The sequence below is a fragment of the Semicossyphus pulcher genome, unplaced genomic scaffold, assembly GCF_022749685.1.
Source record: "Semicossyphus pulcher isolate SPU_LCO1_2020_fin unplaced genomic scaffold, fSemPul1.0.p SCAF_12, whole genome shotgun sequence".
Lineage (NCBI taxonomy): Eukaryota > Metazoa > Chordata > Actinopteri > Labriformes > Labridae > Semicossyphus > Semicossyphus pulcher.
The window spans coordinates 9,238,711-9,266,625 of NW_027211626.1; the positions used below are offsets into that span (position 1 = coordinate 9,238,711).

Below are 27,915 nucleotides of genomic sequence, written 5' to 3' on the forward strand. Positions count from 1 at the left end.
TCCCAATTGTATATTGATGCCGAGGCGGTTGACAATAAATCACTGGATTCACCGGTGAGTGAGAAAACAGTTTAGACAACGGCCCAATGGAGCTTAGCGTAATTGACAGATGAGTTTAGCTCTTTCCACCACGATGGCTTCTGAGCAGTGAGGGTACCTGGGTGTGTGTGTGTGTGTGTGTGTGTGTGTTTATCCGCATTGCTGTCTTAAAATGAACTTTTGTTATGTAGATTCAAACTTACTTAAAAACTTTTAACAAATTATAGCCTCAGGAAATTTGGACAGTAATGTATCACCTAAGTGAGAAAAGCAATATGAATAGGAAACCAGCCCATTGGTCCATAGGAGCAGTTTGTGTTTGGTTTGTTGAAAAAATAAGCAACATCTGTACTGCATAATATCATAAAGTCATTGTTTTCTTTCCCTCAAGGAATATGATGCTTCATTACAATCAAGGTGTTGGTTTTGGCTCGTGATTTCTGTTGATAATATTAACATTATGCTCATCCATTAGCTGCTGGGACCATAGAAAGAACAATCGCTGTAAAGGATGCAGAGTGGGGAAAAACACGAGCAATCAAAATATTATCCCGAGGATGGCCGACTCCCAGATTAGCCAAGCTTTTCTGGAGGAGAAAATTACAAGAAAATAAGTAATATAAACCAAAGGGCGTGTTTTAACTATCTGTCATAGTTTCCAGATTGTTTAGCTTGGGTCAACATCGACCTAAACCATACTTATATGCACCTGATGATTTATTAAAGTGATAATCTCAAAGGTTTTCATTTAAATAAATATCTGTTAAGTCACTATGCATTGCCAGATGAGGTAACACAATGATAATTGAGCCTATGGCCCACTGATGAAAGCCTTTGCATTTGCAGTATTACAGACTGGGTGTCTGGTGCGACAAAAAGAATCCCAAGCGGCGCCCAGTTAGTGACGTGTTTTCCATCAGCAAGCAGTGGTTGGTCTGCCAGAGAGGGTAGGCGGAGCTAAGCAGCTGCTTTTCCGGTCTCTGCAAGTGTTGCAAGTAAACAGTAATCTACTATCTACAAACAAAAAGTTCCTCACAGGAGCTTTAAACAACATTTCAGTCGGACAACTCACATTTGTAATAGTTTGAAATGTTTATTGCAGCAGCTGAACACAGCTTGTGTTTGGCGTCTCGGCTCCGACCTTATCAATTGTCGCAGATTTATTTTACATGCAGAAATTTGAGGAGTGATGAGATAATATCTTAAACCCCACTTAGCCGGAGCCTGCAGGTGGACACTGGGGGGGTGGGGCTAAAAGTATGACGGTAGTGTTTGTCAGGTGATTGTGGAGAATGACTCATGTCAAATGTGAAATCGGTGCGGCTCGAGTTGCCTGCCTGAACTAGCTCGCAGGTGTCTCTCTATGCTATGCTTCCTTTTTTCTTTTTTTTTTACATTACATTTTTACAAGTACTATATTATCATAAACATCAGAAATGATGACTAAAACTACAAAAGTAAAATGGGAAAATCGTGAAAGAACTCGCAACATCTGCGATCCCTGAATGTATGTGAAAATCTGACCCAGAATCTAATGTTGCCAATTTTTCCAAGAGTATTTTTCCAACGCATGATGCATGCTGTCATTAATAAAGTGTGGTAACATCTTCTGTAAACTGCAGGTGTAAGTTAAAAGTCCATACAAGACCTAAAGCATGTCATCATCCGAGCTTTGGCACATGCCTGTTGTGCCATGGCTTGCACGAGTAGCACACGTTCCTCACTTCCTGCATACGGTGTGTCTTTACTGCACAAACACATCCACCTGCTTGTTTGCGTTCATATGGCTAACCAGGGGTAAGCTAGCTGTTTCATTGTGTGACTTCCACTTGGAGCTTGTCCTCTACCAGGACACCACTTTATGTCGCCGTGTAAATTATCACTGGTGGCCCCTTTCCTCGCTGCATATTAGTAAATCCATGGCATGTATGGCTGTGTTACGATCATGCCTGACAGAAAGGTTTAGTGATATAGCACAGCTGTTAAGCCATGCAGAATGTGTTGTCACCCAGCATGATAAACTGGGCACAGAGTGAATTGGAATCTAATTTGTTGGAGCCATTAACCAGACTAGCATTAAGGCATGTTTTCATGTTGAATGATTACTGTGTGGGATCAGTTACCCTGGAATTACGATCTACAGTCCACTCACAGTATCGTTCATCTAAAACATCCTGATTAGAATATATGATCACACATAAACCAACAGGACACAAATATTTAAAAAGTACTCCGTCTAATTTTGTTAACTTGATGTAATTTACAATCTAAAACATGAGCATAAACAACCTCAGTAATGCACATTGATTATGAAGCTGCAGGGACTGACTGAGGTCGGATCCTGTCTCCTTTAGCATGACAAGTTGTCCAGCATCTGCCAGCATGTTCGGAGCGATTCATCAGAATGAAGGGTAGCGAGCCCCCTCACGCCGACAGACTCCGCCTGCTCACCGAGCAATTTGTTTCAAGGGGTACTGACACAGAAGAAAACTGGTGGACCCAACATCCATCCTGCTGTAAAAATATCCAAAACCATCTGGCAGCTAACCCCCGTCCTAAATTACCATGATGGACTCCCACCTTTGGAAACCATGAGGACCGCAGAAACCTGCTCCAACTTGTGACGGGAAAGCACAGGCCGAATCACAAATCATGAAGGGAAAAGAATAATAGCTTAGCTACATTAGCAATAACAGAATTTTAGAAGTAATTCAAGCAGTCAGACGAATTCACTTGAGGTGATTTATGTTCTGCTACTTTCCCTGAAAATGACCGACGCAACTGGGAAGTACACCAAGGTCCAGAGCAGCAGAGGTGTGTTTTTCCAACAGGGCTGGGCCTGCTTGGCAGGAACTCATGTTCTTGTCTATCGTTCTGACATATTTGGAGTAGAAGCCAACATATTGCTTCAGACTTACGTCTGTTTGTGCACGTCCAGTTGGGTTGGTGTCATTATAAATAACAAAGGTTTGTCTGCATTGTCACGGTCAGTAAAGATTTAGGGTGCTTTCACACTTAAAGTCCGATTGTTTGATCCAAACCAAAGACAAGATTGTTAGTGTTGCATTCTGCCTCTAGTTTGGTTTGTGTTCACACGGCAGCTTTTACCAGCGGACCAAAAGTTTTGATGTGAGAGGAAACTGCTCTCTGATTGGTCAGAATTTCCACGTCGGAAAACTCCCTGAAGTAAACAAAGAGAGAGCACACGCCTTAATCACGCTCAACACGATCATGAACTATAATGTTCGTTGAGTTTTTTTTTTTTTTAACTTTTAACCAACATTGTTCCACAGTTTGAACAATTCTGTTCTACTTTTGTTTCTTACTGAACAGTTTTAATACCTCCGTTTGAAATTGTCTGGTCAGTCCATATTTCTACTAGAGCCCTCACCTCGTCGCTACACCACGTTTGTGCTCTACTCATCTTGCTGCCCGGCTGCGTGGCCTCTTTGCAAGTGTCATTTTTTAAGGCAGATATAACTGATCTATTGAACACAAAGCTAAGTATTTTAGCTAGCCAAAATAAATGGGAACAGATCTGTCAGTTTACAAAACAACAGTTACGTTAATGACAGCTAATGATTCGGTGGTTGCCTTAACAACAGTAAAAAAAAAAAGGCGTGCCGAGCTGCTCTGTTTTTAACGTATGCTTCAACAGAAAAGGCAGTGCGGTGTTCCTCGTGTTTCACAGCCTCCAAAACGTGCTCCGTCTGATCGACACCTTAGAAGGCTGCATAGAGTCTGCACTCATCATAACTCATCAGTAAGGAACGGGGGAGCTTCAAAAGTATAATTGTTCTCAGGCTCAGTGTTAAAAATGCTTAACGCTCATTATAAAACAATGACAGTGTTCCACAAAACTGCAGCATCCATGACTTTAAATGAATAACGCTCATGTAGATAATGTCTCATTTGTTCTGTTAACTCTTGTGGCATCGTAATGAGGTGGCTCGGTTTACAAAAGTCAAAACATTCTCGACACACTTTAAACTCGACTATAAAACAGCCCTTATTAAGGCACGTATCACAGAGAGGCATATTTACTTTCATACCACCGGTAAGAAGAACTAACAAACAAATATCTGGGAGAAGCTCAGAGGCTGACAGTCCCATCTTTCCACTTTAAGTTTTCGCTGTATACATCCTACATCAGTTTAAGAAGTCAAGACACTCAGGAGACTCTCTCAGCTACATCAAACGGCAAGGTAAAAACAATAGTGTCACTGACATTTCCCCAAAACCCAGCACAAACAGAATTATTCACACGCTGTGAGAGGAGTGCCATCCGATAGCGGAGAGATAATGACACTTGGTGGAAGGCAGCTTTCTCAAAGCAGTTTAGAGCTGGCACGTCAGAGTTCGGCAGTTAAGCCTGTCATGGAAGTGGAGGAGGTGATCCTGGCATTTTAATCTAGCCTCCTTCTGAAGGAGAAAGCATAAAAGGTGATTTTCAGGGTTAGCAATAACAAGGACAGGCCTGCCTCCAAAAATGAGCGCTCATCAGTCTGCATGCGGACAGTGCGGTGTTATGTGGAGCCGCGGTGAAGGATTGCAGGCCCAGTTCGCCTGGTCCCCTCTCGCCTCATCCATCTCCATAGCCCCGCTTTAATGGATATTCATGTTGCTGAGCCAATCCACTCCTGGGAGGAATAATACCACATCATCTGACTCACAAAGAGGAAATAGAGCCTGTCCTCGTACGCAGGGAGTGTATACCACTGTGATGTGCTGTGATGTGCAGCAGGAGCTACCTCCCCAAAGAATAGACTGATGCGGCTGGGACTGAATTTTCAGCTTGTTGCTCATTGAAAACAAATCTGGGGAAGAAACGTGTTGTATGAAACAGGTTTAGCAATTAGTGTTGAGTAGATCACCACAAATACAGGCCTACTCATGCACACATATACAGTGACATCATTCTTTATACACCTACATTTAAGGCTCACATGAACAGAGTGTAGCCTGTGCAGTACATCTGGGTTCATTGTTGATCTTGTTCTGTACGTGCTTGTGTATTCCATTACAAAAAAATCTCCTCCTGCTTCCTTTTAACTGCCTAACATTTTACTTACTGTGAAGACTGTCGGGGGGGAAATGTAAACAGAGCATTTGGTTTGGATGTTCTGAACCACTTCGTAAGAATCCAACCCGGTGGCAGCAGCAGCCACTAAAAAGTAACTACAGAGAAACAGTCCATTTTCTATCTGAGGATCTGGTTTGCTTTAGCAGGTCGTTTAGAGGCATCAGCATTAAATGTAGTCTGTTTCATAACACGTTAAAAAGGAAGATGAAGCACCTAATTTCATTGTACATCTGTGCACTGACAATGAAGGCATTCTGATTCTGACAATAAACACTATGTTCAGGACAGAAAGCAGAGGTGAGAGAAGAAACATACAATTTACCTACATAAAACTAAAACTGAATTCAATTTAGATGAAAGAACTGAAGATAAACCAGCAAAGTGTTGTGAAAGTATTAGAAGTAAAGAACAGTACAGGCTTGCACCCTAAATTAGTCATACACTGATGAGCCATAACATTGTCATTATCTCGTACAGCGGCGCCTGGCAGTGGGTGGGATATGTTATGATATGTGGGATATGTTAGGCAGCAAGTGAACCCTTTGACCTTAAAGTTCATGTGTTGGAAGCAGGAAAAATCGGCAAACGTAAGGATGTGAGCGACTTTTTCCCCTTTCCCACCAAAATTAGAGCATTGACGCAGGTTTTTCAGACCTAGGAAGAGACGGTTATAAATGCAGATTGTCTTATTTCCCATTGCCAGTGAAGTATACTCCTTTGGGCCTCTTTTCTGCTGCGTCACTGACATCACAAATGTGCCGGAAACAGGGTTAGTAAGCAGTGAAGATGTTATGGTCTTTAGTGTATCTATAACTCATTCAGTCTGTTTATCAAACTCGGCAGCGACAAATTTGGAACGATGTTGGAGCGCTGCTCGGACGGAGATGGGCGGAATTTGTAGCTGAAACGACAAGGAGTCGCGGAAGTTAGCGACAGAGCGTAGCATCGCGCAGGAAAGGGGGCGGAGATTAGCTTGTCGACACAGGTTTTGTGTTCCCATCAATGACGATCGGAGCTGAGGCAATAATAACCCGGGTCTACTGCAGAGTCATTTGAGTGTTAGTGGGTTTTTTCACCAGTGGGGAAGGGGCTTTTGAAAAGGGCCAAACTGTGTTGGCTAGACGACATCTCCACAACTGGGGCGTTCCCGGTCTGCAGTGGTCAGTACCATAAGTGGTCCAAGGAAGGAAAACTGGTGAACCAGCGACAGGGTCATGGGCGGCCAAGGCTCACTGATGCGTGTGGGGAGCGAAGGCTGGCCTGTGTGGCCCGATCCAAAGGAAGAGCTACTATAGCTCAAACTGCTGAAAAAGTTAATGTTGGTTCTGATAGGTGCAGAACTGGCATTATGTCTGATCGGTGTTTATTTTAAAGATGCTTTAACATGTGAGCACTATTTTACTTATAAAGTAGTAAATGTATGATATCAAAGAAGTGCTGGTGGGGGCACGTTTGCATGTTCATACCCACTGTTTGTGGTTGTAAATTCTTGTGGCTACATGTAGAAGAAAGTCAAACAGTGGGTCTTTGGAAACGTATCTCAGACACTTCATCAGTTACAAACTGGCAAAGACAACAAAGAAATCAAACCTTCATGCAGTGACGAGTGCAGAGGAAACAGTTTAATGAAGTCAGTACCCGGGAAGAAGGCCACGTCTTTACTGTGTCAGCGCACCTCGTACAGTGTGGTGCAGAGGCTCACTCAACACGGGCCGATGGTGTATAGCTGGCAGTGAGATCTGTATATATCATTCTCTTTGACAACATTTCATCATCTGTCTTTTTTTTTTTGATGTTGTATGCACGCACTGAGGTTTAGCCCGACATAAAAAGTTTACAGAAAGCAGACGGCTACTCTGGACCTCGCGGAGGAAAAGCTTACACTTTGTTCTTTCCATACGCCTCATTTGAGTTTTGCGGGCCAGCGCGAGCCTTTGTGTTCGAGAGTGATGTTTATCAGGGGACAGATCCTGCTGGTAGAATCATTACGAGGCTGAGTGAGCTGTCTCGCAGAGCACGTACATGTGTCTAATGGGAAACGTCAAAGGTGCTCTGTCTTTTCTCACCGCCTTTCAGAGAGGACATTTCCATACTCGTGCAACAGGCTGAGGCGGCGCAGAGCAGAGTGGGAAGATTATTGGCGGAGAGACGAGAGCTTTTCTTCTGACTGCAGAGTGACATCAGACAGAGGAGGACGGGATCAGTCAAGATAAGCTCGGGAAACAACTCGGGAGTGAAGAAGCAGATGTCTGAAGTCATATTTAAATTAATTTCTTTTTAAGCAGAAGCACATGTTGACTTTAAAGCGGTAATCTCGAAGATCTTAGTTTCGTTCTCTTTGGCGGCACCTCTGGCGATAAACGGTAATTGCAGGAGCACACATCCCAGATATCCAGACAGTGCTGCATGTGTGACATCCACGGTTGGCTCCGTTTGTAACTGAGTCGAGTCACTGTTTTGATGCGCCTTGACAATAAATAAATGAATGGAGACTTGACTTGGACGTGAGGCATGATGACTCAGGTGACTCGCGTGTGTTCATAAGTTTGAATTATAGCTGTTAAATATAAAATGATATAATTAAAACTTTCTTACTATCAAGTATGTACGCAGCGCAAACTGGGAATCATGACTGGACGACTCAAAATGCTCCCCGGTATGTGATTGTCATGATTGGATGACTGGCTGTCAGTCAAACTCCTCGCTATGGCAACACGCAACATCAAAGACTCCCGCTGCTAGTATGACAGTATTTCGCTGTTTAAAAGTGATGGGGAGGGAATATTAAATAAATAAGCTATAAATTTGTTTTTGCTTTGATTACATTTATTTCACTGAATATCAATAATTATAACACAGATACAATTCATTGTCATACTTTTTGAACTCGTTATATAAATTGGCCAATAATGTCATTATTAGACGGGCTGCTAACACCTTGTCTTTTCTCTTTACAAAGACTGGATACTACAGGTAAGAGTGCTGGATCTTGGGTGGAAAAAAAGTGGGACTTGCCTTAACTAAGGACTCGACTTGACTTGACTTGCCCAAGAAAAAATGACCCAAGACTTGCTTGAGATTTGGACCACATGACTTGAAACTTACTTGGGACTTGAGCAAAGATGACTTGGTCACTGGGTTACTGTTTACTCGCAACACTTTCAGAGACCGGAAAAGCAGCCGCTTAGCTCCGCCTACCCTCTCTGGCAGACCAACCACTGCTGGCTGATGGAAAACACGTCACTAACTGGGCGCCGCTTGTGATTTTTTCCACAAAAGTCGCCACAGACACCCGGTCTGTAATACTGCAAATGCAAAGGCTTTCATCAGTGGGCCATAGGCTCAATCACCATTGTGTTACCTCATTCGGCGATAGATAGTTACTTAACAGACATTTATTTACGTGAAAATCTTCAAGATTACAACTTTAAATAACAGCAAAAGCTACTTTTTGTTCTCACAACAGCATCTAATCCGTGCATTCATAAGTAACTCAAACAGCTCGGGTTATTACGCAAGCAACATCAGGGAACTATATCTCTCTTTTGGCGCATTCACATTTTTTAAAGCCGTCAAACTCACTCCAAGTTTTATAAGTGCTTTACACAAAGAATATTAAGTCATCAGTCAAAGCAACAACCTTCCCCTTCATATTGACAACAGCTAAGTTTCAACACGAGCAGTTTTGTCATCCATTAGTCATGTATCCCATCCAGATGTCTGGTGCAGGGAAGGAGGGGAGGAGGAGATAGCAGCAGGTGTAGATCTCTCTGAGCCCAGCTGAGCTCTAAAAGGCAGTGCTTAGCACCCACAGCTCCGTCATCTGGCCTCTCCCCTGTCTCCGCCAGCCTTTCGACAGCCCATTCCTCATCATTTACCCCTTTTTGGCAAAGCCCAGAGCCCTTCTAATGGGCCGCTCTGAATGCTTCCAGATGTTTGTTTATTTGTTGTTCAGCAACTATAAAACAGTTTACTCTAAGTTTGGATCTGTTCCCATTTCATTTTTTTTTTCTTCAGGGGGCTGACGGGGGGAGCGGAGCAGGAGTCGCGGTGCAGATCACCCCGACATGTAATGAAAGCAAACCGGCAAACAAATGTGAGACACCCCATGGGCGTCGTCAGGAAGGTTTTTTTGCTTTGAAGGCTGCTTCCCTCTTGGGATTATAATAACAGTTGTGCACCATTTAAGATACATACATACAAAGCAGCTGGAAGCAGGCCCAGAACAACAAGATTAAAAGGGCCCAGGGCTCAGACTGGAAGGCAGATTTCAGGCATTTCTCCTCGCCTGTTTACTCAGATATCCCTTTCATTTACTGCTGTCACCGCTGAGGGATGGCCTACTCAAACTTAATCTGATACCTGAAAAAAAGCGGTTACCAGACCCTGGCCTATTTATTGAAATATACAGCGGAAATGAAAGGTTTATTTTATTAGAATCTTCTCTGCGCACGTGAATGTATCAATCAAGTGTGAAGCATCTTCTTTTACATACTTCTGAACTACAGTTATAATTAGATCTGTGAAATAAACTCACTTCTAAAATGAGTCATCCGAAAGGAAATGACAAGCGGGTAATAAATAACCCGGCATATTGTTCTGCGTGTTGGAAAGATAAATCATTATGTTATAGCACACAGTACGTGACGGGCTGCGGCTTAATGTAACGGTGCAGGCCGATCTCCATGAAGACACGCTGTACTTTAGGCTGGCTGCATTTTGGACTGTTTAGATTTAGAGTCGAGCTGACAGTCGGACCAGCACTGAGACTTAGAGCCAAGGTGACAGTAGTGGAGGATCCTCAGGCCCCTCTGCCAGACTATATACTCCACTCCACTGTGTGTCACGCCTTCACCAAGACACACTGGAGCCCCTACAATCCTCCCTCGCTTTGTCTTTTGTCTAGCTCACTTGCAATTTTAAGCTTTTTCAATGTTTAATACTTGCGTCCTTTATCCTCCCGTCTTGTTCTGATTTTACTCCACTAACGGCACATCTTTCATCCGCCCCCGTCTCCTCCAGGTCGACTCCTCCACCACACCAAACAGGGGAGCTTATCCTGGAGTTCTTGTCCTTGGTTTCCACCCGTCTCTCCCTGGGCAGTGACCTGCCAGCGCTGCCCTCCTCTGGGAGCTCCTAGCTGCTGTAATTACCTCTGGCACCCAGGCTCTGGGGCTTCCACACAGGTGACACGTTGGAGGAGGAGGAGGAGGGGGGGAGTAGGTGCAAGGGGGTTGAAAGGAGGAAAGGGAGGTTCTTTCTGTGCAGGCGACAGGGCGATGTCAGAAGTGGTGCTGATCTGCCTGCGACTGGAGGAGTCTGGATAAAAGTATTCAGACTCCTTTGTAGCCCTGATAAAAAAGGCCAACTTAGTAACCCCTAAAAGAACTACAATTACAATCAAGCACTGGGAAATGTGCACAAAAAAGCTGCTTCCTTTTTTCTCACGCACTGCTGTGGTTTCACCGCAGTAATGCACAAAACAAAAGCCAAACCATGAGGCGATTTGTTCAATTTACCATGCAGACTGAAACAACAGTGTTGCATTAAAGTACATAAAATCCTGCAGCATGTTATTTCACCCCTTTTGTCTATACACTGAATTAAATTCAGTAAGCGCACAGTTGTTTGGAATTACTGTCTTAAAAATGTTGTTTGTTGTTGCACTGCTTTCCCCCGGCTTTGTTCTCTATGAAAAGAGGAGTTACTGTGACCGTCTCCAGCACATAAAGAAACCTCCAGTATGTTTAAGATGTGTAAATAAAAGAAAACAAATAACAAAGAGCCGGGGGAAGCGGCTGGAGGCAGGGACATGAAGAGGAGCTGAAGGGCGAAGATGAGGGCTGTGTTATCTAAGACTGCAGCGCTGCATCATAAAAATAACAAATGGAGGCTGTCAGTGCTGCTCAGATCTTAGACGGAGGGGGAAATATTTCATGTGTCAGATCCCCTCACCTTTAAATGGACTGTTCTTAGCCAGGTCTGATTGTGACAAAGAGGGGGCTCCTCCTGTCCTTACATCCGGTGAGAGCTGCCACCGTCCACGCTTTGGTGACATAGATCTGTCCTTGGCGCCGCGAACAGGGGGGGGTAGAGATGCTCACTGTTGACCTGTTGGGCGACTACAGTGGTGGTCGACACATCCAGTATTTTATTGTGGAGACGGCGATGAATGTCTGAGGCAAAACTTAGCGATTTATTTCAGAAACCACGTTAAAAAGCCGTGTTATTGGGAGATACTTGAGGTTAAAGCCGCTGCAAACACACGACCTCTGCTACTGATTCATGTCCTGAAAACACACAGTCACATACGTAACACTTTTTGGGGCAATAATTCAGCGTGAAATTTGATGACCTCATTCTTCCTCGTAACCTTTCGACAGCCCGTCTGGCATGTAAAATTATATCAGTCAGTTACAATGATTCTTTTACAATGTGGTAACATCTGTGGTACGAAATTATCTTTATTATCTTATAAGCATTTTACAGAAATTCTAATTATTAGTTATACTGAGAAGAGCTTTTAATGGGTTATAAAACATCCATCCATTATCTATACCGCTTATCCTGCTCAGGGTCACAGGGGCGCTGGAGCCAATCCCAGCTGTCATTGGGCGAGAGGCGGGGCACACCCTGGACTGGTCGTCAGTCAATCAAAGCTCTGACACATAGAGACAGACAACCTTCACACTCACGTTCACACCTATGGGTGATTTAGAGTCACCAATTTACCTGACGAAGCCAGAGTACCTGGAGGGAACCCTCGCATGCACAGGGAGAACATGCAAACTCCACACAGAAAGGCCCACTACGTCCGAACCGGGGTTCGAACTAGAACAAAAGGGCTAACCACTGTACCACCGTGCAGCCTGGTTATAGAACAGACTGAATTTTATACTGATGCCTCGATATGACCTACAAAAGCAAACCAGACCATCAGCCAGAAGACTGACTGTTTCTATTTAGTTGTATTTAATGTCATTGAGGCCACAGGGTCAGATTCCAATTAGGCGATTTCCAGGAAGCAGACCCTGAAATATCTGTTTTTTTTTATTTCTAAGGCTAAGTTTCACAGTGAGAACTGTATGAGAGGATCTTACACAGTCATGTAAAGGGCAAGATCAGCAAAGAGATTAGACATACCACCTTGTCCACATGGGGCGACACAAAATTAAAATTCCCGGGGCGTTGAGTTAGCTCAGCAGTTAAATCGCGCATCCCTTGTACAGAGGTTTAGTCCTCAATGTGGAGGCCCCAGTTTGGACTCCTACCCTGGCCCTTTGCTGCGTGTCATCCCCCATTGTCTCTTCCCTTGTTTCCAACAATATCCACTCTGTCAATAGAGGCATAAAAGGCCCCCAAAAAATCTAAAAATGTCCTCACAGTTGCTTTAAGGTAGACATTTAAATACAAAACTGGCTACATTGGACGACTAAAAGCTAAACACGGATTAATGGGAAGTCAGAGGATCCAAGGGATTGTCAGGGCTACATGCTAAACCTCGCAGTATTGCCACTGCAGCTTTAAAATGATCATGTTTTAACAAAATACATACGTCATACATTTGAAAAAATAAAACAAGAAGGGTCAAAATAATGGACTGAATTGCAAAACTTTGCTCTGCACACCATATTACGTGGAGGTCCTGTCCTTTGAACAAGACAGCAATTATAAGCTTCACACAACAGAGTCAATTGCAGCCCATTACACAATCATTCAATCCGTTTTTACCCTTCAAAACATCGCTGAACTGTTATTGCGGGTTTCTTTGAAAGAGCAGAACTATCGTGCATTCGGCCTATTTTGGCATAACTGATCGTATATCGTACAGGGGGCAAAAATAGCGTACAAATACGATAATCATCGAACGTCTGGCAACACTGAACCCACGGCTAAGAATCTCCTATAAATGCCCACACAATGAAATCTGCACAATGTTATACTGAATATGATTTTTTAAGTAAGAACTAGAGAGCAGTGTTTGATGTGAAGAAGTTGCTGCACAATTACATCAACTGACAACACAGGGTCAATATGGGGCCTAATCAATGTCTCCTATCCACAGATCAAGGATGCTTCATCTTGTTTATGTACTGTGTCCTCCCACGCACGCATTCAGATCAGAGTTAACCCAGATTACTCAGATTTATTAGCACCACGAACACATCACACAGATGAGATGAGATCAATAAGAATAGAGAACATAACTTCAGCGCAGTCTCAAGGTCAATAGATTCCCACTCTCGGCAGCCGTTTGGGGTTATGACTTCTATTTACATAATCCTCAGGCGTAGTTTGGATTGAATGTATGTATGATAATGTATTGTGATGCTTCTGTCTCATTTTGAGGAGTATGTGTAAACCACCTGACTGAAAGGTCTCCGTTCTTTTCTTACCTTTGTGGTTCTTTGCATCTCTGGATCCTCGGGGTAGAGGAGTGTAGGGCAGCTGCTGACCCTCAGATCCAGCCTCATGAGGTGGCTATAAGAGGAAGGAGACAAACAAACAGACTGAGTACTTAAAGGGAAAAAAGGTTTGACAGGTTTAAAAATGACAAGTATCACTGCAGCTGACTGTTATAAATCTTTTGGGATTGGTGCAGGAAGCGTTGGAAACTCTGCCCCTGTTTTATGGCAGAATGTGTCAGGGCATGTTTTATTACTGCTCACGTGTTACCGAGCTACAGTCCAGGCTTTGATGATGTGATCTACGACGTGGTTAGGGAGGAGAGGTCCTAACCTTCACTCAGCCGTGACCTCCTGCAGTGGTCAACCAAAGGGTAGACGTCAGTCACTCTGAGCAGCCACATGCAGCGTGCTTATGTGAGGGTGGTCACAAATGGCAACAAACGACCTCTCTGCACTGGTGTTAAGAGAAGGGTTGCTGTTTGCATCTGCTTAACTGGCTTCCTTACAGTACCTTGAAAAAGTATCCACCCCTCTTGGACCTTCTACTTCCAATAACGGGAAGTGTAAGGTGCCCTTTTGTGAATCCCTTCTCGGACAAACAGCCTTCTCTGTTTATTAAGTCAAATACTTTAGCTGCAGAACTCAGCATGAGCTTGTGCTTCCTATTTCACTGTTTAATTGTACGATAGCTTGTATCTTGTTTTGTTCTTTCTGTCTTATTTTTGAGTTTGTTATTTAATGTCCTTTGTGTATTTGTTGTTGATTTCCTAATGTATGTTAAAGCCCCCCTCCAGTGAAAATCAAGTGTTTAACCTTGTAACCATCTCCATGTGGTGTTCTTCATGTGCTACAAGACATATCAGGGACAACATAAGCAGTCATCTCCATGGCTGGGCCTGTCTGCTTTTAAACTGCAGTCTACCAAGGACAGGCTGAACAACTCGTTTTTAGATTGGCAGGTTTGAGACGTCACAAACCTAAGGAGCCAATCCCGTTAATGGACGGGGCGACGCTATGCATATCATTATGTGTAACCTATGGCAACTACTTCGGTGATGCGCGAGCCAGCTGTAACCACTACTAACGTTACCATTACTAGTACTAATTACTAAATTTCAAGCTAGCTAAGTTTCAACAAGTTGCCACTTAACGATGGTAGAGACGTGTTTTGTTTGGCGGTTTGAAATGTGCATAGTGGGCGGGGCCTATGCAGATTTGGGAATATTTAATGAGGGACAAGGAGGAGATGCCTTTGGAGGATTTTTACAAGGTAATTAAACGTATTTTGCATAAAAAAAACATATCAGACACAATTTATTATTTCAAGCAGAGCATTTTATATGTCTTAAAACATGAGTGGAGCTGATCTCTAAAGGACCATCTCGGGACCGGCATTGCAAATTAGGCTTTAAATGCTGCAGTGTGTGGCATTGGTTTACATGCTACATGCCCAATACAAACAAGCATTCACTTAATACATTCCAATAGATTAATCTGGGTATTTACCAGCAAAGCACTCAAACATTTTCATATTAATAGTCCTAAAAAAGGGGCGCCGGTTTAGCTCAGGGGGTAAACCACGTGTCCCATATACAGACGCCACAGTCCTCAATGTGGCGGCCCCTGGGCTCAACTCCCACCCTCGACCCTTTGATGTGTCATCCCCCACTCTCATAAAAGCGGAAATTTTTTTTAAAAAAAAAGATTAAAAAAAAAAAAATCTGTTAAAAAAAAATCTGAATATTCAGCAAATTTTCTAAATTTTTTACGAAAATGTCTTTAACATTATTTTGTGCTGGTCCATGTCATACAACCCAAATAAAACCCAGTTTAATTTGCAGTTGTAATGTGAAAATGTGGAAAAGATCAAAGAGTGTAAAAACTTATGCAGGTCCCTGTATTTATGTGACATAATTGAAATGTAAAGGTAAGTTTGTGCATAGATTCCTGGTTGTGCAGCTACAATGAGCTCTTGATTGTAACAACAGGTTCAGGCTAAACCAGTGTGACAAATGCTGCTTGGAGACAAAGAGAAAACAGAGGCCTGGATCTCAAAGCATGTTCCCAAACAGGTCAAGAGTTTCTTGTGTTGTTGTTCTTTTTGTCGACTTTCAAGGTCCAAAACATCCTCTTCCTTCCTTTAGCCTTTTAGCTGCTGGAGCAGGCACTTTATCATGACACAGCGATATCTGATGCCTTTGCAGAAATACTTTCCTCTCCTGCAGGAAGGAATTCACCGGGCCTTTAATCATAGCAAGAGACTCAACTGACAAATACATATTAGAGACGGTTTGGAGCTGCATTTTTCCCACTTTTATTGTTGTTCCTCTACATGCCCATGCATAACCTTGAGAAATGGAACGGCCTGCACTCTTAAATGGAACCATATTCTTCATGGGCGAAGAGAGAGCACTGTGAATTGAAAACGATCACATAATGTGCTTTTTAGATAGCATCTCTGAAAGGCATTAAGCTCTGGCCAGCATGTGTCTCATATTACAGCAAAGGGGAAAAGCAGCAAAATAAGAGTATCTTGAGGCCTCAGTGCGTATATGCTGCCGGAGCCGAGCTTTAGAAAGAAAACAGTTTGGAATAGAAATATTGTTTTGACAGCAGACCTGCTGCTCTCAGCCTCTGGAGTGGCTGAAATCTGTTAAGAAACATCACAGATAACTCCCTGCTTGTATGCTGGACTTGTATGGAATGTGTAATACAAGACGTAAAGTATGAACACTCAGTAAAATATGACAGCTCCCATTTGAGGAAAAACTATCATTTTGAGTTAGTTTTCTAACTGCAGCACCACTCATCAGCACACATCTCTGCTCGAGAAGAGCCTCTTTATTGTCACCACTATTATGAGCTAACAGAGCACATCAGGCCTAAAGACAGGAACTGTGAGCCCTCTCTATTTGATCGACCTCCGTGCTTCTTCTTGCACCCCTGCTTGCCTCATTTCCTGGCCTGCTTGAAAGATCACAAGCCCGGGCCTCTTCTGGCCTGCTTGCCCCCCAAAAAAGCCCCTTCTAATCCCGCGGCTTGCCCACAATTAATCTTCCTTGTTGCCATGTCATTAACAGCACCACCCACAGACTATGTTAGAGGGGGTGTCGGAGGAGGAGTGGGAGGACGCTGGATAGAGGCTTTGGCTGCCTCCACACACCCTGGTTTTACTCCTATGGGAGGCTAGTTGACTTGCTTTAAGTATCACCACCCACACAGTCTGCGTGTTATGCATGACACCACCGCTTCACCTCCCCAGCATCATGCCTGACGATCAAACGGCCAGCCCATTCAACATCTGTGGTTGTCACTTCCCGTCCTATCCAGCAAAACCATTTCACCCCACCCACAGAGCATCAATCATTCGGCTTTCATGTGTCCCAATCCTCCCTTTTTCTCCTCTCAGACCGTCCTCCGTACCGCTCCGCATCTCCACTCTTTCACTTAAAGGGGCCGTATTTTTTTGAATTGGACATTCTCATATTTTGGGTTTCACATTTTTGGGTGTTTATTTTTCACAGTGAAAAAGTGAAAACTGCATAATTCCGTGTTTTTTTCCGACATTTTTAAAAAGGTCACCTCTGAAATGGGCCGTTCAGAACAGCTGCAGGTTTCTAAGTAGAACTTTACTTTCGCTGAAATCGACCAATCGTCATTCACCGTCATTCACCTCAGGCTGCTTTCTCACACTAGCTTGTAGTAAAGATTTCAGCTCACCATCCGGATACCTCCTGGTGATTATGGCTCGTACATATAAGGCCAAATAACCGATCCTAGAGCAGCCATGTTTTCTACAACTTTGGAGTGACTCCACGTGGGGGAGGGGCTACGTGGTCACCCCAAATACTGTCATCCAATTGTGGCTAAGGTCTAACCTTTGACTGGAGGAAGGAGAGGCTCAGAAAAATAATTAAATTAAAATATGTATACGATTTTTAAAACGAAACAAACTTCAAAAACACATCAGAATAATGGAAAATTGGTTGCATAGATAAAATATGTCCCCTTTAAGCCAATGGCTGGTCCAGAGGATGAGATGCAGCAATGAAAACAAGAACAAAAGAAAGCATGTGGAAATTATACTGCACTGTTGTGCCTATTGATTGTTTTTGTTGTTTTAGGATGCAAACAACATCTGGCAAAAGGGACTACTGATGAAAACTTGGCTGCGTTTACATTTTGTTGAATGTTGATTAATGTACGTTGTCCCTTTTCTCCTTCAAATTATCAAAAAAGGAAGATGAAATATCCACTATTGCTTTAACTTCTTTCTAAATGTAATTCTTTGGCTTTATATGCCTTTATTTGCGAGAGAGGACGGTGGATATTGTTGGAAACGGGGGGACAGAGGATGGGGGATGACACAGCAAGGGGCTGAGGGTAGGGGTTGAACCTGGGGAAGCCGCATTGGGGACGATGGCCTCTGTACGACCGCTGAGCTATTGTAAGGCTATTTACAGACAGATGTAACTAGTTTTTGCTTTTATATAGTATCACTAATACATGAATAACAGACTGATTTGATGAACAACATTGCTTTAAAATAACTGAAATCTACAGAGACTAAAATTATATTTCAAAATAAAACAGTAGGATAAGATATCCAGGTCTTTTTTGCAACTAAATTGAGACATATTAGGTGTGTTTAATAAAAATATGACACTATGTGATTACACATTGGAGCTCCAACGGTAAAAACTTCCTTTCCTGAAGTTATCGCAGAACATTTAAGCTTATATATGTGCAGAACACAGTGTTTGCTCACACTAAGTTCCTCTACTGAAGGTCCTGAAAGACCAAAATAAAAAAATGAAAGGTCGTCTCATGATGTCCTCACACATCATATATTTAAAAACAAGCACATCATCCACGCTCCTGCTCTCTCTATTGCCCCGTTCCTGCATCCTTTCTTCCCTCCCCGTCTCGCTCTCTTGTTGTCTCTGGCTGTTCCTACACTGAACAGAGGGAGGTGCTGCCGTGTCGTCTATTTAAAATGCTCCTGGACCCCCTTCTCCTTCCTCCCTCTCTCTCTCTCTCTCTCTCTCTCAGTCTCTCTGCTGTCCAGATTAGTCTGCTCATCAAGCTGAGCATTGTTTTAATTTGCTGGGCCCGGGGCATATGCTGAGTGTTCACATCATTATTGTCTCTGTGCAATGTGAGTTATCACCACAGCTTATGATAATGCGGCACAAATTTACAGGCTGGGGAGCACTGTGGATTCTGTGATAATAAAGGGTGGACAGAGGGGAGTGGAAAGAGGGAGAGAGGAATGAAAGGAAGTGTGTGTGTGTGTGTGTGTGTGAGGGAGAAATGGGTGGCGGCAGTGAGAGGAAGCTCTGTTGGATGTCATTATGAAAGATGATTCCCGTACTGGATAATACATCACACCAGTGCTGTCTGTCTTCTCCTTTTCCGTGTTGTTATGCGAATAAATGCTGATAAACCCAGAGGCAATAGTGATTATTACTTCCAACATATCAACACGAGAGAGGCTAGGGAGGGACGGAAAGAGAGGGGAACACAAAGAGAGCCACACGAAAGCAGCTCCACGGAGGGCTTCCTGAAAATATGAGACACCAAAAAAAGTGAGTTGGGAAAGGTTGCCGCGTTTTTTTTAGAAGCAACAAAGTTTAGAAAGTTTTGCTAGCTTGGCTGTCAAAGTCAAATCTTGACGCGTGTTATATTACAGTACATTGCTACAGATGTAGAATTAGATTACGACGTCGGCCGCCACAGTGTTGATACTTTGCGCAAGCCGTTTCCCTTTCGTGCTCTCGCCCCGGCTGCCTGTGTCATCCTGACACACAGGTGGTTCCCGCATTGCCTCATCTCACCTCCCTCCTTAAGACTGACCAGCAATACAATCTAATTACAGCCGCGCTACAGAGGGAGACCAGTGTAAACACCAGCCCTTTTTATCTCCTTATACATCTGGACAAGTAGACAAAGTGCTAAAAGGAAATAAATGTGGCCTGACAGCCACATCAAAGAGTTCAGCCAGAGGCTTACTGCTACTTAGGGCACAGGAATGTTGTTGCTAAGCATCAGCCCGCAACCTATCAGGGTGCAAAGAGGGCCCTGTCCTGCCTTAGAGAGGGAAAAGGGGAAAAGAGAGAGAAGAAGAAGAGAGAGGGAGGAGGGAGGGGGGCTGACATTGAGGGGAGGCTAGGGACTCAAGGAGATTTTTGTAGCTTAAAGCAATTGTTGGAAGAAACAAGCCTTCTGTTTTGTTTTCTCTTGACACCATTTCTGCTTTTTGTGCTTGCAAAAGACATGTATAAAAATGTCTTTTGATATGTTTTCTCTTTGGGTCTATATCAAAATATTTCTTTTGTGTCTGCGCGTGGAACTTTTTTTTTTTTCTCATCTCGTCTTGTCTCTGTAAACTGGTGCTGCTTTCTGATCATGCCGGAGATCAGAGGAGACGCGACTTGTGAACTTATTTGAGTCAACATTTAATGCTGGCATGACACGTTTATTTCTTCACTCAGATGGAGTTTTTTTTTGTCTGTTTCATGTCTGGTACTTGTGAAGTTAGGGGTTAGGAACGCTGCAGCACTTTTAGAAATAAACAATGGAGGAGGAAAAGTAGCAGCGGGTTGCAGCATCTCACAGCAACGATGAAACGAGAAGTGTTCTAATTCACTAACAGAGACCCGATTGTCTCTAAAAGACAGGTCAAAAACAATCACAATGTAAGAGTAAATCATAACTTCTTCCTGCATGTATAACTCTAATAATTGTGGCTTAGGGAGCAGTGTTTAATAGCTGTTGTGAGCGTATTCATTCTGCTTTCTTAGTAATGGCAGGGGAAGCACATTTCCTGCACTTGTGGGTACTTCAGCAGCCTTTCGCTCAGCAGGAAGACCGCCGAGCGTGTGTTTAATGATTTACCACTTCTACTCCGATGAACTCGCTCCGAGTAAATGTATCATATGATCACTGATCACAAGAGCAACCGTTCAGAGGGGGGGGGGGGCATACGGGGCGAACCGGCAACAGCGAGCGCGGCCGCCGTACGCGTCACACAGGCAAAGGTTGAGTGCAGCTGGACGTTAATCATCCGTGGCGATGACTCATACATGGTAATAAGGCTGTATTTGTTTTGAGGTCGGAATTTAAGAAGTCGCTCGACCTTTTCTCCGAGCGTCTCGCGGAATAAGTGTCGGTGATTTAAAGCGGGGATGCAAGCCAGGTACGCAGCACAATTAGCTGCAGGCTATTTCTTATTTTGGTGGAGTATGACCTTTTTCGTTTGCTCCGAATGTGACGCCACAAAGCTGCAAAGACGGAAAAAGAAGTCCCTAAATGTTGTATATATTAGTTAAAACAATGATTACATGTCTTATGCAAACTTTTTAAAGCGATTGTTTCAGATATTTTCATAAGTACAAACAATTTCTTTTATCTCCCAAACAGGAGAAAAAAGGGAGCTGTGAACGTTCTGATCTACCTGTGACAGAAATCACTTTTGCCTTATTTAACTGCTGTGAGAAGAAGTATTTTCATCTCTTTTCGCACAAAGTATAAACTAAACAAACACGCACACGCATACGCAAAACCGCGGCGAGTAAGGAGTGTGACATATCATGAGGCTTTCTGTTCTGATTAGGGGCTGTAGCTAACGTCAGGGCTGTTTTCTAGAGTGTAGGATGTTTAATAATTGAAGACTCCGGGAGCGGGCCTGTCACACCGGCTTGTCTAGAATGTTTCCTATGCAATTAGACGCCGAGAGACATTTGAAGAGGACCCGCAAAAAGAGGCACAAAAAGTGACATGTGAACTTAAAGGAAATTAGCTCTTCACACGAGTGAAATGTGAAGGTTACTTAGCAATGCTTAACTCAGACTGCGGCTGTGTGAAGTGTGTGTTTGACTCAGCCGCGCCGCCGCCGATACGGAGACTGCGATTTTTCTTTACTTTGAGCCGGCTTCAGTCAGCGAGATCACAGAGGGAATGAAAACTAATTTTGACTCAAGGCATGCGGGAAGAAAAAAAGAAGAAGAAGAAGAAGAAGAAGAAGAAAAAAACCTGAGATGTGTCGAAATAATGAGATCTCTTGATGTTTTCTGGGAAGATATGGGATGATGCAGACAGATGCACAACTCACATCTTCAGCCAAGGACGCACACACACACAGACGCACACACACACACTCCTGAGGAACATTTAACCACAACTTCAAAACACACAAATTTGCATGTGTGCAACATTAAAAGGCGCACACACTCACATTATTTGCGTGCATGAAACTGTAGCGCACATGTACTTACATGCTCGCTCGTATCATATTATAACATGATTATCTGATTAGCACAGATGCTTGTATGATGTAAATAGAGCGTAACCAGTTATCTTGATGGATGAACTCTGACCTCAACTCAATGCAAAGTGTTCTGCGGCTTATTTGTTTGTGTTTTTATGCCCATTCTTTCAGTATTAAAAGATCAATCTGGAGCGTGCACATGTGGTTTTGAATTATGGGCTTGTAACAGTGCATTTCAGTACATAATTATAAACACGTTCAGAATTAAACTCCCCTTTCTTTCCAATTGAAAATATAACAAGTTGTAAACACAGAAAATGAATATGCTCCATATCCGTCTCTCCTCGCCTTCCAATCCCTGACAACCTCTCACAGGAAATCCCCCCCCCCCCATCCACATCTCCGACTTCCACGTCGCAACGATAACACTGTCATCCTCCACACCTATCATAAGTCACAGGCAAACGACCCAGATCCTCCGTCGCGAGACAGAAGCCTCAGCGGGCCTGTAAGCTGTATCATTACACCATGTCATCTTTATGGCACGGAGCAAAGCCCAGCTCTCTAATTACACTCTGCCTACTCCATTTACCCAGACAGGGCGAGAGCAGCAGGCAAACAATGCATTAAAAATGGAGTGCTTCCTCCCGCTCTATGGACGCCTGTGTTGTTCTGCCGGTGGCCGCCGCCGCCGCCGTCCCTCGGTTGTTGTTGTTATTCTTGTTTCTCTAAAAGCTGCGGAGGAGAGATAGCGCCTGCTCCGCCTCCTCTCCTCTCCTCCTCAACCCTTCCCTCAGAAGGACTTATGAAGGTGAGTGGCTATGTGACAGGCCGGGAATAAAAGAGACAAACCAGGGATAAAAATTAAATAAAAAGTAGCTGTCTTAAACAGTAATTGCACTCCTTTGCTGAGCATGCTCTCAGATATATAAACCTGATTTACTGTCGGCGTGGCTGCCACAAATCAGAGGGCCCTCTGAGAAACACTCGTGCTATGAAATTGTTTAATCTCATCAAGTTCTGCTTTCACAGCAGGCCATAAATCACATAGTCTTTGTTATCATAGACCTCCATGAGCGCCTCTGAGGCAGGCAATGGATCGTGGGTATATATAATCTTGACTGCGCAAACAGCAGGGTCTGAGCAGCCTGAAATACTTTCATATTAGCCGCGGTGCAGCTGGCGGAACACAAGCGCCCTGATGGATATCTCATTTCCTGCGCTCTGCATCTATTTCGAGCAAATTATTACTGCATAAATTTCTTGTCAACAGAAACGGGCAATTAATTAAGTTAAAAACGCACTCGTGATCACATCAGCACACCTAACAGGAGAGCCGGCGCAATTTTCCGGTGGGTAAATTTACAGCAGGGGTCACTGCAATGAATGATTTTAAACTTTGTCATAAAGTGGCCGACAGGCCGATATCTACAGGAGCAAACACACGACACATCTGCATAAAGAGTATTTATGTGAAGACGCAGAAGGACGACAGCCGGGGTGAGGAAATAAAGTTTACAGCCACAAAACAAAAATGTCCGCCAACCTCTGCCTCTGAAGTATTTCATCACCGAGGACAGGACGGAGATCATGGAAGCACCTTTTTGCCATTTAACATACAAAATATACACATTTAACAGAGAGCGCAATCTGAATGAATTATTCATAATGTAAGAGGGGCTGGGTGTTTGTGGGGGTGGTGCTTGTTTATTCAGCTTGGGCCGTTTATCAGACAGTGAGGATCCCACGGCGGGGATGAGCGCAGAGATTTATCTGTGTTTGGGCTCCAAAGCAGATAAATCAAGGGGTGTAATCACGCTCTGAGTGGCCCAGCTGTGACCCCGGAGTGAACTAATGACACAGGGATATCTAAGCCCCCTTTCCTGTTCCTGGGTTAGGCCCTGAGGTTGGTCCCCCTGTCAGACACGGAGCTAAAGGAAGACAAGGAGAAAGCAAACTTCAGGCCCTTCATGTCCCTTTGTCCTGTTTACACAACACGACAGAGCACGATTCATGCACTACTAAAAATAACAGAACAAGGCTACTGTATAACAATGTTTGCTCAAACAATAGCAATGAGTATCGATTGCGAGTGCACACACAGCGAGTTCACGAGCCGCTATTCACAACAGTGCATGTAAAAGATACTGCTGTTTGGCTGAGGATGTCTCCCGCTCCCTCCCAGAGCAAACGGCTTTCTCCTGGACCGAGCCCGCTCTGATTTATCATGTCTTCTGCTAGCAGGCTGTCCGCTGATTAAGCCAGTGGAACTTTGTTTCACTCTCCTCTCTCTTTAATCTGTCTCTCAGCGAGATAAATTAGCCAGTGCCGTGCCAGCTCCCTCTCTTTTTACTTCCCTCCCTCCGTCTCTTCCTCTGCTTTTCTCTCTGTTTATCTTTTCTGTCTGTCACACATTGAGAAGAGAGCAGACACATCTGCTCCTCCGCCGCTGCAGGAGATAGGGCTGGGCTACATCCCCGGTCAGATTTAGCTTGGAGTGTCTGTGAGTGAGAACGAGAGAATGAGTGTGTTTTTCCTCTCTTCTTCTCTCCTTGACAGCGTTCTGTCAAACAATCTCCCTCTCCTTGGCCGGGCTTTTGCTCTTTGTTGTTAAGCTAATAAATCAGGGAGTATTTATGATCTGCAATCCCTATTCTTAGTCCTTTAATGGCGACACGTTTGTGGGTGAATTAAAGCTGGGTTTTATTCACTAGGCTTTGGGCCAAAGCGAGGCCTGGGTGCCTCTGCCTGTGAATGTTTTCCCTTCTCCACTCTTGCCCGGGTGGTAAATCACACTCATTGTCAGGCAGTGCTAAGTTAGTGTGCGTCATTGGGGAGAGCAGGAAGCACTGGGCATAATTCTGTCCATCAGTTTAATTTATTGTATCGGTAGCTTTGTAATCTCTGCTCCATAAATTAGAGGGGCTGACAGACAGGAATGTGGTTTAAAGGCAGCGTTCATCAGGGTTTTGGCCGGCTAGTTTTCCCTATTCCTCTCTCAGCTTTCTGCTCTCATATTCAGCTGTGGAAGAAACAGCTAGATTATTGTGCTATTTCTGATGCCGTTAAATTTATTAAGAGTACACTGTAGAAAAAGAGTCAAAAAGATGAGAGGGTTTGAGGATGTGACCTTGTTTGGTGGTTCTATTTCACCTGAAATATAAAGCCGAGTACAAGGGCACTGCTGCAGCATCTGCTTTGCAGATAGTGCACCCGGCTCCCCCCTTCCATGCCACTGAATATAAATCAGGCGAGGCATCTCAATGCTAAGGCCTGACTTGTAGAGGCCAACAAATCTTTAACATGAGATTAAGGCCTCAGCGGAATCATCTATCTCTGGGTGATAGAGGAAAATACCAGAGCACTCTTATGGGCAATACGGTTCCACTGAGTCAGGACGGATGTGCAGGAGAATGTACAGAATGTCACAGGTAATGCTCTTACTATTCATTATTCTCATTCACTGTGGATTGCTTTGTACAGTGAGAATGGCTACATGGTTACAAGGTGGCAAAATCGAAACCACTGGGAAATTATTCTGGGAAAACAACAAATTTAATGACTTACTAAAAAATATGAAATACAAAACTTGAAGATGATACTTGTAGGATAGTAGACAGGGAGAAACTTATGACAAGTGTGTTATGAGCAGGCTTGGGAAGGAACGGAATACAAGTAACAGCGTTACTTAATTAGTAGGGATGCCGATATTTTCCAACCCTTTTTGCCGATTTTGATATATTAGGCACATGTTTTTTTCCCACCTAATCTCAGAGAACATCAAGTTCATGCCTACTCTTATTGTAAAGGCCAAAAACTGCCATAAAGCAGACATCTTGCACCCTTCTTCAGGCTTGATGGAAGAGGCGTACATAAATGCAGTTTCCCCCCTGAAACACGGCAGTGAGGTAGACATGCCCGGACTTGTTTACTGCACCTACTACGAAGACATCAGTGATCGCCGATGGACTCTTTTTTATCGTGTCTGCATGAATATGTAAGTTAGTTTTGCACTGATGTTTATGTTAATGTCGAAGCATTACGTCAAGCTTTGTTAGGAAATCATCGAGCATTCACCATTATCATGGTCTGGGGTGAAGAAAGTGCTTTCACTGGGTGGAAATGGGAGCAACATCGCAGTTCAGTGCAACTTATGCATTCTGGCTGTCATTATTCAAGGACTCGATATCTAATTTAGAGAAACATTTACAGGTAAGACCAACCGCTAACGTTAGCTGCACAGTGCCCCACTGATAAAAGCCTATGCATTTGCAATATATCATATTTTTGTGGACTGGGTGTCAGTGGTGACTTTAGCTGAAAAAATCACAAGCGGCGCCCAGTTAGTGACGCGTTTTCCATCACCCAGCAGTGGTTGGTCTGCCAGAGAGAGTAGGCGGAGCTAAGCGGCTGCTTTTCCGGTCTCTGCAAGTGCTGCGAGTAAACAGTAATCTACTATGGCTGAACAAACAAAGAAAAGGTCGATGACTAAAAAGAAACAGAAACAAACTTGACGCTCAGATTAAGTCTACATATAAAAGTGAGGAAAATCAGGAGTTAGAACCAAGACAAAGGGAGCCAGCCGTAGACATCTGGTTAAATTGGGAAGAGAGCTCATGTGATGACTGATTATTGCCAGGAGGGGCGATCAAGAGCACAAAAATTAAAATCTTCTAGACTTTATCTTAAACAAAGTACATTTAAATGCGAATAATTACTGCTATTAATTTAAACAATCATTCATACATTACAAAAGTATTGACATTTATTTTCTCTTTTGTTTTGAAGTAATCCAAAAGTAACTGAAAGTAATCAGTTACTTTAAAATTGTGATACTTTCTTAGGTTACTGATTACATTTTTTAACAGGTAATTAATAACTGTATCGGAATACATTTTTAAAGTAACCCTCCCAACCCTTATTATGAGTGCTTTAATTTAATTGTTGTAAATGTAAATGATGTCTGCTTCCATGTGTCGACGACAAAAGGAGAGCAGACCAAAGCTGCCAATTATCCAATAAAACATGCATATCTTTAAAAGCACGGGTCTCCTTTGTGGGTTTAACCTACCGAAGGCGACGGGCGCTTTTACAAGATGCTCTCTCAGTGGATACAATTGTGCTTAGCATTAAAGAGAACACAGACTGTGAAGACCCTAACAATGAACCACATCTCCCTGTAGCCCTTTCAACGCGCCACATTTACATATCAAGCCGCTAGCTCCATATGTAAACACATTCCATCAGATGTCGCCATCGCAGCCAATGAGAGCAGCTTCAATCCTCCTATAGCTCGCGTCGCCTGCGTAGCATTAGACAAAGCGAAGGAGGCCCGAAAGAGACATCTCATGTCATCACCCAAGAGAGATAATGGAATTGTTATACATCCTTGATCACAGACACTCTCACGGCATCTTGCTCTCTTTTTCACTCATCCTTTGTCTCAGTGCTCTTAAAGTCTCTCTATCGCTCTCCCTCTCTTTCACACACACACACACACACACACACACACACACACGAGTAAGAATTCCAGCACACTTCAGTGCGATAGCTCCTCTTCTCTTTCAGGGTTTCATCTCAATAGCTTTTTTATCTGAGGACTTCAATTTGCAAGCCTAGCTGGAAGGCAGCTCCTCCTGATATGTTAATTGCAGGGTACTTAAGCGCTAAAAGATTAACATAAAACCCTTTGGAAACAAGCTAATAGTTTATGATAATTCGTGCATGGCCTTTGTCTGTCTATCATTACATTGCCTCTAGCGGTAATTTCATCAAGGGGCTGTAAAATATCATTTAAACAAGTTCACTTGCAGATAATTAATAGCAGAAACTGTACCGTTCAATCGAGCCGCACTGGCACCATTAACAATACGGCAACAAAGCTATAATTAAAGTATTTTATTTTATTAACCTATTCATAACGTTGTGTAAATGATGACACAGAAGGCTTTCCTTTTTTTCTTGCCGACGCACCGTCACCAGGGCAATTACAGGAACCCGGGGTTGTCTCCTCAGTTAGCGGCGCTGATTGAAGCTTTTAAATTAGCAGGTGAGCGCACGGCTAGCTTACCTCCCACACAGGGAGAGGCGGCACACATGCAGGAGGCTCGCACACC

At 43.5% G+C, this 27,915-nt stretch overlaps 1 protein-coding gene across 1 annotated transcript in view; it reads right to left on the minus strand.

Annotated features, from left to right (window-relative positions):
• The window catches only part of lrmda (leucine rich melanocyte differentiation associated), a 246,995-nt gene that overhangs the window by 20,283 nt on the left and 198,797 nt on the right, over nt 1-27,915 (minus strand). Inside the window, exon 6 of the mRNA XM_069659043.1 lies at nt 13,519-13,603. Within this exon, the coding sequence (XP_069515144.1) occupies nt 13,519-13,603 (85 nt within the window). The remainder of the gene's footprint in view (nt 1-13,518; nt 13,604-27,915) is intronic.